At 46.5% G+C, this 19119-nt stretch overlaps 1 protein-coding gene across 1 annotated transcript in view; it reads left to right on the plus strand.

Annotated features, from left to right (window-relative positions):
• Positions 1–19119, plus strand: part of LOC126484995 (LIM/homeobox protein Lhx3) — a 211324-nt gene that overhangs the window by 89322 nt on the left and 102883 nt on the right. The window contains exon 4 of the mRNA XM_050108601.1: positions 773–956. Within this exon, the coding sequence (XP_049964558.1) occupies positions 773–956 (184 nt within the window). The remainder of the gene's footprint in view (positions 1–772; positions 957–19119) is intronic.

Consider the following 19119-nt stretch of genomic DNA (forward strand, 5'->3'; position numbering starts at 1 on the left):
TCAGAATATTTTGCGCAGGGCATTATCATACATGCTGCTTCTTTGGGATATCAAAGTTTGCTTCACCTCCCCTGTCCCACCCCTCCCCTGTATTCCCTTAATGGCACCCGGTGACTACGTCATTGCTCCTCGGATGAACGCAACTTTGACACTACCACTCGATGGTGACACACAGATCTTCGACCACCAGGGCCTCCTTTGCTCTTGTGATTCCCGTTTCTGCACAAATATATGGTCTCTGTCATTGCGATCTTCGTCATTCAGATTTCGAAGTCACACTGAAAGCAGCTGCAGAACCTAACCAATACGATGGAACATTGCTGTTGCGCACTTCCATCAGCTCAGGATTGGATTTCTGCAGTGTTGTTACCGCTAGCTGGATTACTGCGGTAGTGTGGCGGGGTGATTTCAACTTGTACTAGGACTGCAGAGGAACCTGCAAACTAACGAAAAATTATGTAATTTTATTTTTATCGGGATGATAATTAAATCATTATGAACAACCTCGATCTTCTCGGATTATAAGACGAGTCGTGGCTTCGTGCTGTCCCAACGTTTAGACGAGTTTCCTGCTCGCCATCCTCATACGTCGCCTGAAGATGACGAGTAGGAATTTGGTCGAAACGCTGCGACAGTACGGCACCACGATAACCCGAGAAGATTTTGTCACCGAAATTCGCCGAGGAAACCTGCAGCCCTCTAATATGTTGGTACGAGTTATCAGTTCGGCAGTGACGGTCCAGATGGTGTGATGTTTGGGTGTGTGTTGCAGACGGTGCGTGCCTGGACGGGGACCAGCCGAACAAGCGGCCGCGAACGACGATCACGGCGAAGCAGCTGGAGACGCTGAAGCTGGCGTACAACAACAGCCCCAAGCCGGCGAGGCACGTGCGCGAGCAGCTCAGCCAGGACACCGGCCTCGACATGCGCGTCGTCCAGGTCTGGTTCCAGAACAGGTGAGTGTCTCAAGCCTAGCTCACCTCAAACTTCCACATTCTCTCTCAAGATCTTTCGGGTGTTTTCCACACCCAATAGAGGATATGATAAGATTCATTCATTTATGTATACATCGTGGTCCGTACGTCTCATTATAAAAGAGAGCCTCTAGCCATGTGGTAGTCGGTTTATACACTGATGAGCCAGAACATTATAACCGCTGCCTACTAAGAGAGTGCATGTCGCCCTGTGACACAGCAGACACGTGACACTGTAAAGGAAGTAGAGCAGAGGCGAATGGGAAAACATTCTAGCCGCGACATGGGTCCCATATGCGGAAATCCAGTGACATAAGCGCCTTTGATAGATGGCACATTATTATGGCCTGGGCCCTGCGGATGAGCATATCGCAAACGGCGAAGCTCGTCAACTGTTCGCCTGCTACTGTAGTATCTACACTACTGACCATTAAAATTGCTACACCAAGAAGGAATGCAGATGATAAACGGGTATTCATTGGACCAATATATTATACTAGAACTGACATGTGATTACATTTTCACGCAATTTGGGTGCATAGATCCTGAGAAATCAGTACCCAGAACAATCACCTCTGGCCGTAATAACGGCCTTGATACGCCTTGGCATTGAGTCAAACAGAGCTTGGATGGCGTGTACAGGTGCAGCTGCCCATGCAGCTTCAACACGATACCACAGTTCATCAAGAGTAGTGACTGGCGTATTGTGACGAGCCAGTTGCTCGGCCACCATTGACCAGACGTTTTCAATTAGTGAGAGATCTGAAGAATGTGCTGACCAGGTCAGCAGTCGAACATTTTCTGTATCCAGAAAGACCCATACAGGACCTGCAACATGCGGTCGTACATTATCCTGCTGAAATGTGGGGTTTCGTAGGAATCGAATGAAGGGTAGAGCCACGGGTCGTAACACATCTGAAATGTAACGTCCACTGTTCAAAGTGCCGTCAATGCGAACAAGAGGTGACCGAGATGTGTAACCAATGGCACCCCATACCATCACGCAGAGTGATACGCCAGCCGGCCGAAGTGGCCGTACGGTTAAAGGCGCTGCAGTCTGGAACCGCAAGACTGCTACGGTCGCAGGTTCGAATCCTGCCTCGGGCATTGATGTTTGTGATGTCCTTAGGTTAGTTAAGTTTAACTAGTTCTAAGTTCTAGGGGACTAATGACCTCAGCAGTTGAGTCCCATAGTGCTCAGAGCCATTTGAACAATTTTTTTGATACGCCAGTATGACGATGACGAATACACGCTTCCAATGTGCGTTCACCGTGATGTCGCCAAACACGGATGCGACGAACATGATGCTGTAAACAGAACCTGGATTCATCCGAAAAAATGACGTTTTGCCATTCGTGCACCCAGGTTCGTCGTTCAGTACATCATCGGTGATGCAGCGCCAAGGGTAACCGCAGCCATGGTCTCCGAGCTGGTAGTCCATGCTGCTGCAAACATCGTCGAACTGTTCGTGCAGATGGTTGTTGTCTTGGAAACGGCCCCATCGGTTGAGTCAGGGATCGAGACGTGGTTGCACGAACCGTTACAGCCATGCGGATAAGATGCCTGTCATCTCGGCTGCTAGTGATACGAGGCCGTTGGGATCCAGCACGGCGTTCCGTATTACCCTCCTGAACCCACCGATTCCATATTCGGCTACCAGTCATTGTATCTTGACCAACGCGAGCAGCAATGTCACGATACGATAAACCGTAATCGCGATACGCTACAATCCGACATTTATCAAAGTCAGAAACGTGATGGTACGCATTTCTCCTCCTTACACTACGCATCACAACAATGTTTCACCAGGCAGTGCCGGTCAACTGCTGTTTGTGTCTGAGAAATCGGTTGGAAATTTTCCTCATGTCAGCACGTTGTAGGTGTCGCCACCGGCGCCAACATTGTGTGAATGGTCTGAAAAGTTATTCATTTGCATATCAGAGCATCTTCTTCCTGTCTGTTAAATTTCGCGTCTGTAGCACGTCATCTTCGTGGTGTAGCAGTTGTAATGGCCAGTAGTGTAAAAGAGAGCCTCTAGCCATGTGGTAGTCGGTTTATACACTGATGAGCCAGAACATTATAACCGCTGCCTTCTAAGAGAGTGCATGTCGCCTTGTGACACAGCAGACACGTGACGCTGTAAAGGAAGTACTAAAGTGGAGCAGAGGCGAATGGGAAAACATTCTAGCCGCGACACGGGTCCCAAATGCGGAAATCCAGTGACATAAGCGGCTTTGACAGATGGTAGATTATTATGGCCTGGCCCCTGCGGATGAGCATATCGCAAACGGCGAAGCTCTTCGACTTTTCGCCTGCTACTGTAGTGAGTATCTGTTATTAAAAGTTGTTGAAGGACAATGAAACCACGAGTAGGTGTCGGACGTCCATGCCTCGTCACACGATGTCAACGTCGGACACTTGCCTACTGTGTAAAGCAGGATAGGCGGGATCTGAGGCAGGTCTGCCGACAGAGTCAGTTCTTCCGACAGCACTGGTGTTTCGTAACACACAGTCCAGCAGACATCGTTGAACATGAGGCTCTGGAGCAGACGAACCCGACATGTGCTCATGTTGATACAACGATATTACCAACTGCGACTGCATTGGGAATCATGGAGAATGGACTGTGGATGTATGGAAACGTGTCAGCTGGTCGGATGAATCACGTTTCTTATTACGCCAGATTGGCGGTCGTGTTGGATATGCCGTCATCAAGGCCGACGGATGCCCAAAACATTCTCCGTTCCACGGACATGGACCGGAAGGGGCATTGTTATACTATGTGGGTGGGGGGGGGGCATTCACGTGGGCTGCCAAGGGACCTGTGGCAGTAATAGAAGCCACCGTAAGAGCTGTGGACTGTGTGACCCTTATTGAGAACCACTTACATCCTTTTGTGCTTGATGCCTTCCCTGACGGTGAGACCATCCTCCAGTAATTGTGCCACAAGGCCAGAATCGTACTACAGTCATTTGAGGAGCATACAGTGAACTCAAGTTGATGTTTTGCTCACCAAATTCGCTAGAACCGAACCAGATGGACTATATCACGTAAGTTATCGGGCGCCAGTTCCGGCCCACAAATCATTCTCCTGTAATTTACAGGAATTGAGTGACGCTTGCATAGACGTCTGGTGTCACATACCTCCAGCGAAGTTCCGAGAACTTGTCGCTTCCTAGAATGAGTTCGAATGTGCCCTCTGGTAAAAATCCTGTCATTGTGTGGTTGACGATGATGTCACAAAGTGTTTTCCTCCTGGTCTGAAGTAAATAGTTGGTGCTCCCTCAAGTGAAGAAAAGGTGAAAGTCGCTTGGAGCAAAGTGCATGCTGTAGGGAGGGTGATCGATGATGTCCCAGCAAATGTACTTTAACAGTGTACTAGTCTGCTTTGCTGTATGATTGAAAAAGCAGCAAACTTACCCCCATGTGGCTTCTTCTCGTGTTGGTTGGCCACGCTTCCGAACGACAACCTCAGTTCTACTGTCATATGCCGTGACGTGATTCTCCTATTGTCCGGAATCAGTTTGTCCACGCGAGCTGTGTTCAAATCCGTCCGGGTCGACCACTGCGATCCCAGTTTTCTCTACCGGCCGCAAACTTGCGACACCTTTGTGCCACTTACTGACGAGACATTATAGTCTCTCCGTACATCTCCGCCTGCTGCTGATGATTTTCAGCCGTGATTACGTGTTTCACCCACAGAAATCGAATAATTGATCGGATTTCTTCATGAGATCAGTTTTCCAAATGAGTTGCCATTTGTGTTTACCTACAACTAGCGCTGTACCTGGTGGCTGGCTATAGCTCTGCACAGTTGCCAACCGCAAGCATCATAATTACGCCACGCTACTAATTTCTCTATAACAGACGAATCTCCGGGAATATTGGCCGTGATACCTTTGTTTTTGATCACCCCTCATAAATTGGAAAAGAAACAGCTACTCTGAAAAAGTCGCTGCTCCTACTCCTGAATCACTCAGCTGCTGTTTTTATCCAACAGTTAAACATTTGTGTAACTTTTACAAATTACTATTAGCTGTCTATATACTGGTAAATTCTGGCTCTATATAATACAAATATTATAGTTACGCTGAAGTTACTTTCCAGAGCAAGTTTTCTGGTAAATTGCAGGAGTGGCTAATAAGTATACTTCTAGCCTTTTCTGACATATTTGTGTATATTTAATTTCCTGCCTGGTATTGACCTCCAATCTGCTATAGACTTCTGCACCAGAATATAAATCTCCATTCTGACCAAAGAGAGGGTGCATAGTCTACATATAAATTATTTTCTCTTCTAGTGAATTACTGCGTTCATCCTGGACCAATCTTGCTATTATTTATTTTGTGCCGTGGTCGAAAGAGGCGCGCCAAATAACGTGCTCGAGGTAGAAAGAAATAAATGAATTTTACGTACCATTATAAATGAAGTACAATAAAACTTATCATCGGATCTGAAGACACTAATTGGTTCCAGTCCACCGATACTCACTGACATAGCACTGAAAGACTCCTGACAAGAGCGACGTCGTGCCGCCATATCGGTAGAGAGCGGTAATGCTCGAGAACTATCCAGATCAAAAGTCTCCGCGAGGTGGAAGCTCGTAGCGGGTCGGAGGTAACGTGGTAGCTGCGAAGAGATGGCTCCGTCAGACAGGTCGCGGACGCTACCAGCGTGATCTGTGAGTGACTGTGAGTTGCACACAGGTTTGTCGTGGGTGCTGCCGACATCGGTCCCAGCGTGGAGAACTCGGACAAGGAGCAGAGTAAAGATTCGGGACACGACTCGGAACCTGGGCGACGTTAGCCAATTTGAAGAACTCGGATGCGGCTCACACCCAAACCTCCATATGTCAGACACTCAGATTGGTACCAAACGTTGTGTGTCGATAGAGTATCAACCAAAACATTGATTTAGTTCGTGCTGTGTGCTGTCGTCCAGTAGAAGATGCGTGAACGTTAATTAAAAATAGCACCAGAACTACGGAGTATAGGGAAACTATCTGTGAGCTGTGGATAGAAAGATAGTTGGGAGGCGAGTTGGCCGACACGGTAGCTCAGCGTGTTCAGTCAAAGGGTTATCTACCCTCTGTTAAAAAAAAAAGAAACAAAAAAAAACTCACTAACGGCGATAATTTTTTTAATAGTTTACCCATGAAACCGTTATATAGGAGAACATTTTTCTGACATGTGAAAGGACGTTTCGGAGTCTGTAACAATGATCTTTTGGCATTCTGCTTTCACTTCGTTAGTACAGTTGTATAGATAGGTGTGATGTTGACATAAAAGTTTTCTGGGTTTGGTACCGCGTCATAATGTAAAAACTACTCCTGCTATAGAAAAGCCAACGTTTCGGCCACGATTGCAGCGGCCTTCTTCTGGGTCTAATGGTGCGTTCTAGCTAAGCTGTGTCCTTTATATTTTGTTGTTAGTGTTCACTGCGCATGCCATTACGTCATAATTTTAGAAAGGTAGTTGGTTTATTGGTCACTTTAGGAAGATGGAGAGGGAACTTTATTTTAATAGGTTATTGTGGTGGAGGGAGAACGTGACCTCTGTTGTCCATTGGCTCCTGTGTCATGTACCATGGTTGGTGGCCAGCGTCGAATGAGAAGTTTGCTGCTGTTTACCAACTGCTGGACGTCGGCCGCATGGCGGCAGTTACTTGCCGGTAGTGTTCGTTCCTCGTGTTGACAGTGCGGTCTGTTGGGCTCTGATTGCTGGCAGCCAAGATGGGGCAAGCCTGAGTCCATCCTCCCTATTCATGTTGTTAGGGTGTTTGAGTATTTCGATGGCCTCTCTGATTTTGCGTTTCGTCATAATTGGCTGCTTGGCCAACACACAGGCTTCGCTGAATTTTATTTCTTTTCCGCAGTCATGGTGATGTTCTGCCACTGCGGATTTGTTGTGTTGCCCTAGACGAATGCAACGCTCGTGCTCCCGAATGCGCGTTGCTATTGGCCTACCAGTCTCGCCGATGTATACCTCTCCACATTCGCATTCCACCTTGTAAACGCCTGCAGTGTGTAATGCATCCGCCTTGTCCTTGGTGGAGCCTAGCACGTCCTGGATCCTACGACCACTATAGAAGACAGGCTGGTTCAAATGGCTCTGAGCACTATGGGACTTAGCATCTATGGTCATCAGTCCCCTAGAACTTAGAACTACTTAAACATAACTAACCTAAGGACAGCACACAACACCCAGCCATCACGAGGCAGAGAAAATCCCTGACCCCGCCGGGAATCGAACCCGGGAACCCGGGCGTGGGAAGCGAGAACGCTACCGCACGACCACGAGATGCGGGCAGAAGACAGGCTGCACTCCAACGCGGCGAAGGTGTTTGCCTATTCGGTCAGCGACGTTTTTCACATACGGTAAGCGTACTGTTGGCTGCAGTTTGTCTATTTCCTGCTTATCTTTCTTGCTTGTGTTGGTCGACAAGGCTGTGTTTATCGACTTATGGCTGTAGCCATTGGCTAAAAACGTTGTGCGTAACCTTTTAAGTTCAGATGCGATGTTTTGAGCATCACTTAGGCGCTGAGCACGGATTGCCAAAGAGCGGATGACAGAGTTCTTCTGCGCTGGGTGGTGGTAGGATTGGGCGTGCAGATACCCGTCAGTATGTGTAGGCTTACGATATACTCTGTGCCCAGTGTGCCCTCCGTTCTCCTGTACACTTTGACGTCTAGAAACGGGATAGTACCATTCTTTTCTACTTCCAGCGTGAACTGTATCTTCCCGTGCATACTGTTCAGATATTCGTGGAACTTGTGAAGCTCCGTTTCACCATGAGGCCATATAGCGAACGTGTCGTCCACGTATCTAAACCAGCAACGTGGTCGTGAAGGAGCTGAACCGAGGGCCGTTGCTTCAAAGGCTTCCATGAATATGTCGGCTGCCAGCGGAGATAGGGGAGACCCCATTGCTACACCGTCTGTCTGCTCGTAGTATTTTCCTTGCCATTTGAAGTACGTTGAAGTCAGGCACAACTCAACCAGGTCGCATATGTCTGGCGGGACATACTCCTGAAGGATGTGGATGGTTTCATCTACTGGCACGTTCGTAAATAGTGATTTCACGTCAAAGCTGTCCATGATGTCCGTAGGTAAAATTGTTTCGACCACGACCACGTTGCTGGTTTTCTATAGCAGCAGTAGTTTTTACATTATGACGCGGTACCAAACCCAGAAAACTTTTATGTCGACTGACTCTGGCCGCGGAAGCCTACGCAATTATATTAGGTGTGATGTTGTCTATACAAATGTACGCTATAGTTTTGCTACTTTCAACTAACGAAGCGAAAGCAGGCTGCCAAAAGAATACTGCTACAAACTCCGAAACCTTCTATTACACGTCAGAAAAATGTTCTCTCATACAACAGTTCCACGCGTAAACAGCTTCAAAAAATCGGCGTCAGTGAGTTTTGAACTCGGGACCCATAGTATAACGATCTAATGCTCTACTAACATATTTTTTTATTATTATTTTGTTCGTTGTATTTGGTCGTAGCGGACGTCACATGACCATCCATTGAAGTTCGTTGTTGATCGCTTCACTCAGTTTTTTATTACAGAGACCATACAGCTCTCTGACCGAACACACTGAGCTACCGTGCCGGCACAACTCGTCTACCGACGATCTTCCTATCCACAGTTCACAGATACAGTTTTCCTACACTCCGCACTCCGCAGTTATGCTGTTACTTTTAATTACCGTTTACTCATCTTCTACTTGACTACAGCACACAGCACGAACTAAATCAATGTTTTGGTTGATACTCTATCGACACATAACGTTTGGTACCGATCTGAGTATCTGACATCTGGAGGTTTGGGTATCAGAGCAAAGACTCGGAATCGATTCTGATTGAAGGAAGATGCTGGGGCGACGGGAGTTCTGGCTGAGGGACCGTGGATGGTCGAGGCTTGGCCCGGAGCTACTATCTGCTCTATGTCAGCTGGCTCTGCCGGGTTTTTTTTCTTTATTGTTATTTTGATCACCTTATATAAAGGCGGGCTGGCAGCAGCATATTACGCTGCTCTTCAGCCGCGAGTGGTACAATAAGTATTACATATAGGTGGCACAGATAATACAATAAAAACGGCGGGCAAAAACTGTAGCCGAGAAAAACAATAAACATGGAGCCGTTCACGCTGGACGATAAAAAACATTAACACTAGTTGACACGGCGCACATAACACGGATGACTGCGACGGCACACGTGAACATTGGTGGCGTGACGGTGAAAGAACACTAAAGACAAAACGAAGGCACACACACGAGACACTGATGGCGATTATCTCCGGCGCGCGAATGTTCACTGAGCGTGCTCTGCCGGGCCAGGCTGCTTCCTTTATAGCCGCTCGGCAGAAGAAAACTGCTGCGAAGATCGGTGGACACGTGACTGGGGAGGAGAAACGGTGCCTGCGATAGCAGCGCTAACTGAGGGACTCTCGTGCCTCTAGCGGTGAAGCTGGCAGTACGAGTTGCTGTGACGGTTATGGGAAACACGGTTGGCAACATACACGGTGCGCTAGTTGTAGAGGTGTTGTTTACCTCGCATCTCCTGCGGTCGTGTTGCCAGCGGCCGGGGAAGGCGGCAGCCCGCAGTACACGACTGTATTTCGTAACGGCGTTTCCCAGTTCACAAATACCGTTCTGGAGTAAATGCAATGGCATCCAAGTGTAAAAACCCCTGGATACCTGCACAAGCTTCTGCAAGATGTTTGGTAATCAAAGTCACGCAATATACTTGTCTCACGCATTGATAGAATAAATACATTTTTCTCCTTAGCGTCAATACCGCAGAAATGATGCAACAGGACAGAAATGAGGTCTTCATTCTGTCTGCACGTGAACACAATGAGAGAGGTATCTGTGTGCAAAGTAGACTGACCGGATCATTTTGGCTGATTTACTCACATGTCACCTTAGATTATTATTCACTTGCATTCCTATGTATTTCACACATATAGCCTCAACCAGTGGGTACCCATTGATCTCTACTTCTGGTGCTCGTAAAATTTCGTCATTCGTTTAGAGTTAAGCCTACATAATACTAGTTTTCATGTTAGTGAGGATTAAGCTGTTGAGTATGAACAAGTTGTAAGCCTGTCCCATTATTCTCCTAAAATGAATGTGTTTGGACCCTTTATCAATAACATTTTGTCATTGCCAAACAGTAAAGTGTGTTTAAAACTCTTGTTACACCTCTCCACTTTGTACAGTTGGGGAGATAGATAGATATTATATTTGCAACGTTACTATGGAATGACGAAAACCATTTTTGTCAGTATCGTGTCTTTCTTCAATATCGCTTTGTTTTAATTCTGGAGCCATGGGTGATGAGAGCGGACACTGTTATACTGCTGAGGAGCTATTCGTGGCGTAGTTGAGATTACATGAACGTTCACAGACGGGACAAACAATGACAGAAATTCCGAGTGCGTTTGAAGATTTCTTTGGCAAGACTCCACCTCGTAAGGTAACGCTGAATGACTGGAAGAAACGCACTTTTGATTAAGGCACGGTCAAAAACAGGCCATGTGGTGGATGCAAGAAAACGCGAGAAGAAACGTGTGCCGACGTCACTCCATCAGTTGAGCAGTAAGCAACGGAATACAGTCACTAAAGACCATATGAACTACAAGTACTGCAGTTAATAATACGTGATCATAGCAAAAAAGGTTTGGAAATGGAAGGATTATAATGGTTCAAATGGCTCTGAGCACTATGGGACTTAACTTCTGACGTCATCAGTCCCCTAGAACTAAGTAAACCTAACTAACCTAAGGACATCACACACATCCATGCCCGAGACAGGATTCGAACCTGCGACCGTAGCGGTAGCGCGGTTCCAGACTGTAGCGTCTAGAACAGCTCGGCCACCCCGGCAGGCGGAAAGATTATATCGACATTTGTGAGTGTACACTCCTGGAAATGGAAAAAGGAACACATTGACACCGGTGTGTCAGACCCACCATACTTGCTCCGGAGACTGCGAGAGGGCTGTACAAGCAATGATCACACGCACGGCACAGCGGACACACCAGGAACCGCAGTGTTGGCCGTCGAATGGCGCTAGCTGCGCAGCATTTGTGCACCGCCGCCGTCTGTGTCAGCCAGTTTGCCGTGGCATACGGAGCTCCATCGCAGTCTTTAACACTGGTAGCATGCCGCGACAGCGTGGACGTGAACCGTATGTGCAGTTGACGGACTTTGAGCGAGGGCGTATAGTGGGCATGCGGGAGGCTGGGTGGACGTACCGCCGAATTGCTCAACACGTGGGGCGTGAGGTCTCCACAGAACATCGATATTGTCGCCAGTGGTCGGCGGAAGGTGCACGTGCCCGTCGACCTGGGACCGGACCGCAGCGACGCACGGATGCACGCCAAGACCGTAGGATCCTACGCAGTGCCGTAGGGGACCGTACCGCCACTTCCCAGCAAATTAGGGACACTGTTGCTCCTGGGGTATCGGCGAGGACCATTCGCAACCGTCTCCATGAAGCTGGGCTACGGTCCCGCACACCGTTAGGCCGTCTTCCGCTCACGCCCCAACATCGTGCAGCCCGCCTCCAGTGGTGTCGCGACAGGCGTGAATGGAGGGACGAATGGAGACGTGTCGTCTTCAGCGATGAGAGTCGCTTCTGCCTTGGTGCCAATGATGGTCGTATGCGTGTTTGGCGCCGTGCAGGTGAGCGCCACAATCAGGACTGCATACGACCGAGGCACACAGGGCCAACACCCGGCATCATGGTGTGGGGAGCGATCTCCTACACTGGCCGTACACCACTGGTGATCGTCGAGGGGACACTGAATAGTGCACGGTACATCCAAACCGTCATCGAACCCATCGTTCTACCATTCCTAGACCGGCAAGGGAACTTGCTGTTCCAACAGGACAATGCACGTCCGCATGTATCCCGTGCCACCCAACGTGCTCTAGAAGGTGTAAGTCAACTACCCTGGCCAGCAAGATCTCCGGATCTGTCCCCCATTGAGCATGTTTGGGACTGGATGAAGCGTCGTCTCACGCGGTCTGCACGTCCAGCACGAACGCTGGTCCAACTGAGGCGCCAGGTGGAAATGGCATGGCAAGCCGTTCCACAGGACTACATCCAGCATCTCTACGATCGTTTCCATGGGAGAATAGCAGCCTGCATTGCTGCGAAAGGTGGATATACACTGTCCTAGTGCCGACATTGTGCATGCTCTGTTGCCTGTATCTATGTGCCTGTGGTTCTGTCAGTGTGATCATGTGATGTATCTGACCCCAGGAATGTGTCAATAAAGTTTCCCCTTCCTGGGACAATGAATTCACGGTGTTCGTATTTCAATTTCCAGGAGTGTATTAGCTAACAACGACAAACAGTAGCGAGTTACAGCCTGTCATATTTGAATGCCGTAATTTCCAAATGCTGTGTCTCGCTCAAGGGTACTACAGCCACTTTCAGCACCACCGATATTGCCATCACAAAACCCGGACAATAAAACGCTAGACCACCCATTATTGGGAATAACCACGTCCCACGTGGCTCAACGTCGGCTCTCGACGGCTGAAGAATTTCACTAGAAGTGTTGAAGAAGGTTTTCGAAGCGTAACTCCTAACATGCTTCGCAATAGGTCATTGAGGACTTGGAGACGTATGGAGCACTTTTTATGCTCCGGACTTATATCGTTTTTGGAGAAAGAAAATTTCCTCTGTAAAAATCAACATGGATTCAAAATGGTTCAAATGGTTCTGAGCACTATGCGACTTAACTTCTGAGGTCATCAGTCGCCTAGAACTAAGTAAACCTAACTAACCTAAGGAGATCACACACATCCATGCCCGAGGCAGGATTCGAACCTGCGACCGTAGCGGTCGCTCGGTTCCAGACTGTAGCGCCTAGAACCGCACGGCCACCCTCGCCGGCAACATGGATTCCACAAACAGAAATCTTGCGAAACTCAGCTCGCTCTCTTCCTCCACGAAATCCATACAGCTGTAGATAACGGCGCTCAGTTTGATGCTATGTTTCTTGACTTCAGGAAGGCATTTGACGCCGTCCGCACTGCCGCATAGTGAAAAACTACGAGCTTACCGATTATGGGACCAGATTTTCGACTGTGTTCAAAACTTTCTTATAAATAGAACTCAACAAGTCGCTCTTAACGGTACGAAATCGACAGATGTAAAGGTAATTTCCGGAATACCCCAAAGAAGTGTGATAGGGCCGTTATTGTTTACAATATATGTAAATGATCTAGGAGAAAGCGTCGGAAGCTCTTTAAAACTGTTCGCAGATGATACGATTGTCTTCAAGAAAGTATCAACGACAGAAGACAGTATCGATTTGCAAATTAACCTACAAAGGATTGATAAATGATGCAGACTGTGGCAGTTGACCGTGAACGTAAATAAATGTAACGTATTGCACATACATAGGAAAATAAATCCACTACAATAAGACTATACCATTGATGACAAACTGCTGGAAATAGTAGCTACCATAAAATTTCTAGGAGTAAACACACAAAGCTACCCTAAGTCGAATGACCACATAAAATAAATAGCAGGAAAAGCAGGTACCAGACGTGAGATTCATAGGACGAATCGTAATGAAATGTAACTCATCCATGAAAGAAATGGTTTACAAGTGCGCTTGTTCGACCGATTACTGAGTTTTGTTCTTGAATTTGGGATCCATACTTGGTAGGACTGATAGAAGAGATAGAGAAGATCCAACGAAGAACGGCGCGTTTCGTCAAGGGATCGTTCAGTCGGCGCTAGAGCGTTACAAAGATGCTCAACAAACACCAGTAGCGTTGTGTTTCACGGAGTGAATTCTTTCCGGGAGCTGTCGGATATCTTATTACTTTCTGCCACACACATCTCGCGAAACGACCACGATAATTCGAGAAATTATAACTAATACAGTGGCTTACCGACAATCATACTGCCCACGCGCCTTTCGTGAGTGGAACAGGGAAGGGCAGGGGCGGAGCGGGAGGGATCACTTTGTGGTACTAGAAGTATTCTTGGTCACACAACATTAGGTGGCTTGCGGCCTATTGATGCCGATGTAGATCTCGAATTAAGGCACGATGGAGTACGTACCCACTGTATACCTAGTTCTTATATGCAAGTAACCAAATATACAGTACACTGTTTTGAACTAGACGTAAGGGGAGTTCTCGAACACACTGTACAACTGTACTCGGGAAGCTATCGCATTGTACGCGGCGCTGGTATAATACTGCATCAGATTCATCCACTGCCCTCCCCCCCCCCCCCCGCCCCCTTTCCTAATATACGAATGGTACATTGGAAGATGGGTTGGGGCAGCCCTCTGAGTGAACCCAGATTTCTGCAGTCTTTAAACATGCATTACGCAATATGTATCCTGAAGGAAGTAATATATTTCTTATGAAGTGAATTAAACGAAGTGAAATGAAATGAATGGATCGATGGGACTGAAATCAGTGGATATGTACTAACATGAAACCACTGCTAATAATTAGGTAGCAACATTGGTGACGATGAATGTTTGAGTGAGTCGTGAAAGCGTACTCAGATAGTTGACTGATTAAGGCGACTGCTCGCCATAAGTAACGAATCAGGTTTAGAGTCACTGACTGATAGAAATTTTGGATCTGTCACTGGTTGTTTATTACACTGCAGGGACAGCACATTGGAACGGTTGCGTTTCATGCCATTATATCTTAATTGATTTCATCCCCATCCACTCATTCATTTCCGTGCATTAAATTCACTTTATATTCAGGACGAGCAGAGATTCTTTACCTGATTGCAAATTTCTTTTACAAGGCACTATTCTAGCAGCAGCTTTGCTATTTGTTGCAAACGATAGCTTCACTCAAAGGTTTTTATAGATACCCTTTCACATGTACTCCGTTTATTGCCCGTAGAAGGCCACGCTTGTCGTATTCGTGCTGTAAGAGTTTGCACATCAGCTGCAGATGAACTGAACACTTTGTCCTTAAAGAAAACCTACAGAAAAGTCTGGAGGTCTTATGTCTGGGAAAAGTGGTGGCCATGATTCTGGACCGTCTTTACCGATCCATCTGTCCTCAAAGAACACTATCTTGCTGAAACACTACTCATAGTTGAAATTCCTGAAGCTGAGGTGCAACGTAAAGCAGCTCAGGTAAACTGTTGCCGTAGTGGACGGATCAGTCAAAAAGAACGGGCCAGTAAATGTGGTGTGCGTTAAGCCACACCATACATTCACTTTATGGCTGCCCATATCTGCTGTTCCGCAATTACTTAGGTTCCCCGATGCCTGTTAGCATTACCGAAGACCTTAATAGGCTCTTCATCCGAAAGCCAAACTTATTAAGGTAGTCGTTGACTGCATGGATATGTTCCAGCGTGTTGCTAGAAAAATTATTACGTCTGTCCTATCATCTGGCTGCTAAGCCTGCAGGAGTTGCACTATGTATGCCTATAAACGCAGCCATTTGTGTAAAATCTTCACCACAGTGTTCTGAGTATGCCTGTTTCTCCGGAAACACCAAGCGTCGATTTTAGCAGACTACTTTGGAATCTGTAAGCACGGTATCACGAGTACCGTCATCCACTTCAGGCCTACCGCTTATCGTAAGCGCTTCGAAAAAAATTGGAAATTTGTGGTAAGTTCTATGGGACCAAACTGCTGAAGTCATCGGTCTCTAAGCTTACACACTACTTAAACTAACTTATGCTAAGAACAACACACAAACACATGCCCGAGGGAGGACTCGAACCTCCGACGGTGGGAGCCTCGCGAACTGTGACAAGGCTACCCCGCGCGGCGCATTTAGAAATTGTCGCTGATCTGTAATAGGTGGCGCCGGCCGGTGTGGCCGAGCGGTTCTAGACGCTACAGTCTGGAACCGCGCGACCGCTACCGTCGCAGGTTCGAATCCTGCCTCGGGCATGGATGTGTGTGATGTCCTTAGGTTAGTTAGGTTTAAGTAGTTCTAAGTTCTAGGGGATTGATGACCTCAGAAGTTAAGTCCCATAGTGCTCAGAGCTATTTGAACCATTTTTTGTAATAGGTGGCGGTGTTTTATGAAAACTCAAAACACACTGCGCTCTCTCCTGTATGGGCGCCATTGTGACAGCAGCACTCCTACATTACGCTACCTGTAACAAACAAGACAGAGAGAATGAGAGAAGAGACTATCAGAGCACCTGTAGAGTTGCATCCATAGAAACTTTGCAAATATCCGCGTAGCAGTGTCTGGCATATTTCGTCAGAAATAAATTTTTGTAATCATGGTAAGATTTTATGTGACGCTGTATATCCCTTGCGTCACCGAGCGAAGTGGCGCAGTGGTTAGCACACTGGACTCGCATTCGGGAGGATGGTGGTTCAATCCCGCGTCCGGCCATCCTCTTTTAGGTTTTCCGTCGTTTCCCTAAATCACTCCAGGATGGTTCCTTTCAAAGAGCACGATCGACTTCCTTCCACGTTCTTCGGTAATCCGGTGAGACCGATGACCTCGCTATCTGGTCTCCTCATCCAAAAATAACCCCAACCCCCCTGTGCCAGGGTAAGCGAAGGTCTGCTACCGACTTTGTTCAACTGTAGCGACATTCCCATATACCTCGTGGGAGAACCTCTGATAGCAGTTATCGGAAATCATAGATGGAAACATCAATGGCATTCCTAGAATGCCACAGACCAGATGCATACTTACGTATTCTGATGGTTAAGAACACTGCTTAAGATAAGCAGGAATTCTGGTTTCGAGTCCGTTTCTGGCACTAGCTTTCACACTCGATAGCCATCATGTTCAAAAATGGTTCAAATGGCTCTGAGCACTATGGGACTTAGAACTACTTAAACCTAACCAACCTAAGGGCATCACACACATCCATGCCCGAGGCAGGATTCGAACCTGCGACCGTAGCGGTCACGCGGTACCAGACTGTAGCGCCTAGAACCGCTCGGCCACCCCGGCCGGCAGTCATCATGTTCTCGCACCACACTTCGTCTACAGGAATGGCTTTACTCTCTACTGAACATACAGTCACATAACGATGAAGTCATAGGCATGAATGTTACTGAACAGTCAGTCTAATAAGTCACGACTGAAAGTTACTAACAAGAATTATTTAGAGAAGAATGAAAAAACTGGTAGAAGCCGAACTCGGAGAAGATCGATTTGGGTTCCTGAGAAATGTAGGAATATGCCAGACAGTTCTAACTCTACGATTTATCTTCGAAGATAGGTTAAAGAAAGACAAACCTACGTTTCAGCATTTGTAGACTTAGAGACAGCTTTTGACAATGTTAACTGAAACACTCTCTTCGAAATTCTAAAGCTATCAGGGGTTAAACATAGGGAGCAAAAGGTTACACTCAACGTGTACTGAAACCAGCGGCAGTTATCAGAGTCGAATTGTATGAAAGAGAAGGAGTGTTTGAGAAGGGAGTGAGACAGAGTTGTAGCCTGTCCCTGATATGTTATTCAAGCAGTACATTCATCAAGCAGTAAAGGAAACCAAAGAAATATTTGGAGAAGCAATTAACGTTCGGTGAGAAAAAAAAACTTTGAAATTTCCGAATGACGTAATTCTGACAGACAGCAAATGACTTGGAAGAACAGCTGAAAACGATTGACAGTGTCTTAAAAAGAGGCCATAAGATCAAGATCAACAAAAACAAAACAAGGATAATGGAATATAGTCGAATTAAATCAGGCGATGTTGAGGGAGTTAGATTAGGAAATGAGACACTAAAAGTCATAGACGAATTCTGTTATTTGAGCAGCAAAATAATTGTTAATGGCCGACGTAGACGGGATATTAAAAGGTAGACTTGCAAAGGCAAGAAAACCGTTCTTGAAAAAGAGTGTTTATTAACATCGAATATAAATTTCAGAGTTAGGAAGAGTTTACTGAAGGTGTTTGCCTAGAGTGTAGCCTTGTGTGGAAGTCAAACATGGATGAGAAGGAGTTCAGAGAAGAGGAGATCACAAGCCTTTTAAATGTGGAGCTAAAGAAGAATGCTGAAGATTAGATGGGTAAATCGCGTAACTAATGAGGAAACACTGAATAGAATTGGAGAGAAAATATATTTGAGGCATAACTTGACTAAAAGAAAGGATAACTTGTTAGGACACATTCTGAGATAAGGAATCATCAGTTTAGTGTTAGAGGAAAGTGTGGGGGTGAAAACTGTAGAGGAAGACCAAGAGACGAATACAGTACGCAGGTTCAATTGGATGTAGGCTCCAGTAGTTGTCCAGAGAGGGAGAGGTTTGCACAGCCTAGAGTAGCGTGGAGAGCTGCATCAAATGAGTCTTCCGACTGAAAACAACAACAACAACAACAAGAGATGAGATTTTAATCACCATATTCCACACGCGTGTGAATATTAGCGTTCTAGTTTAATACCAACTGGTCGAGGTTTTCTGTTTTTGTAAGTTATTTTGAAAGTTTACCGTCTAACCTCCTTGCATAGGGACGCCAGATGAAAGTTGATGTCGTCAAGCCCTGAATCAAAATTGCGCAACGGATAACAGGGGAGGGGAGCTTGAGAGCGCTACCTAGAGAGCGTGCCCTTTCTGTACAATACTAGGCAAGGGGCTGGAGGGCTGACACGCAGATGTGTGAGTCCCTGTATTCTATAGCTTTTATTTTAAATAAATTCCTTTAACTAGACTTCTTTGTGATTTTTAATGTATGTTAAAGATTGATGACAGTTGATTACCTATTTATTTCAAACATTATCACTCGACTTTACAGCGATTGCAGCAATTGTTTCGGTTTACAGATATTACAATTTTACAACTTATAGCTCGGGTATATTATATACTAATATGCACGCACATTTCTACGGGTAAGACGGAATTGCGTTGGCCAAATGTATACCACCAAAGCCTCCCAATATTTTACATAGGACATCCACTATGTGAGGAGGAAAACGGGAAAACTGGGGACCAGATACATTAACACAGGGGGTCAAATTTCCTACATTAACGAGATCATTCATTTCCTTACACAATCCGAACCTGAAATAAAAGAATTAGTATAAATATTCAAATACCTCTCTTCCATGCGTGAACATTGAGACAGACGCACTGAGGGCACGTCTCACTTACCCTCCTAGAATATGGCGGGCACCCGGAGGTCTTCCTGGGCCCC

This window comes from Schistocerca serialis, chromosome 6, assembly GCF_023864345.2.
Source record: "Schistocerca serialis cubense isolate TAMUIC-IGC-003099 chromosome 6, iqSchSeri2.2, whole genome shotgun sequence".
Taxonomy (NCBI): Eukaryota; Metazoa; Arthropoda; class Insecta; order Orthoptera; family Acrididae; genus Schistocerca; species Schistocerca serialis.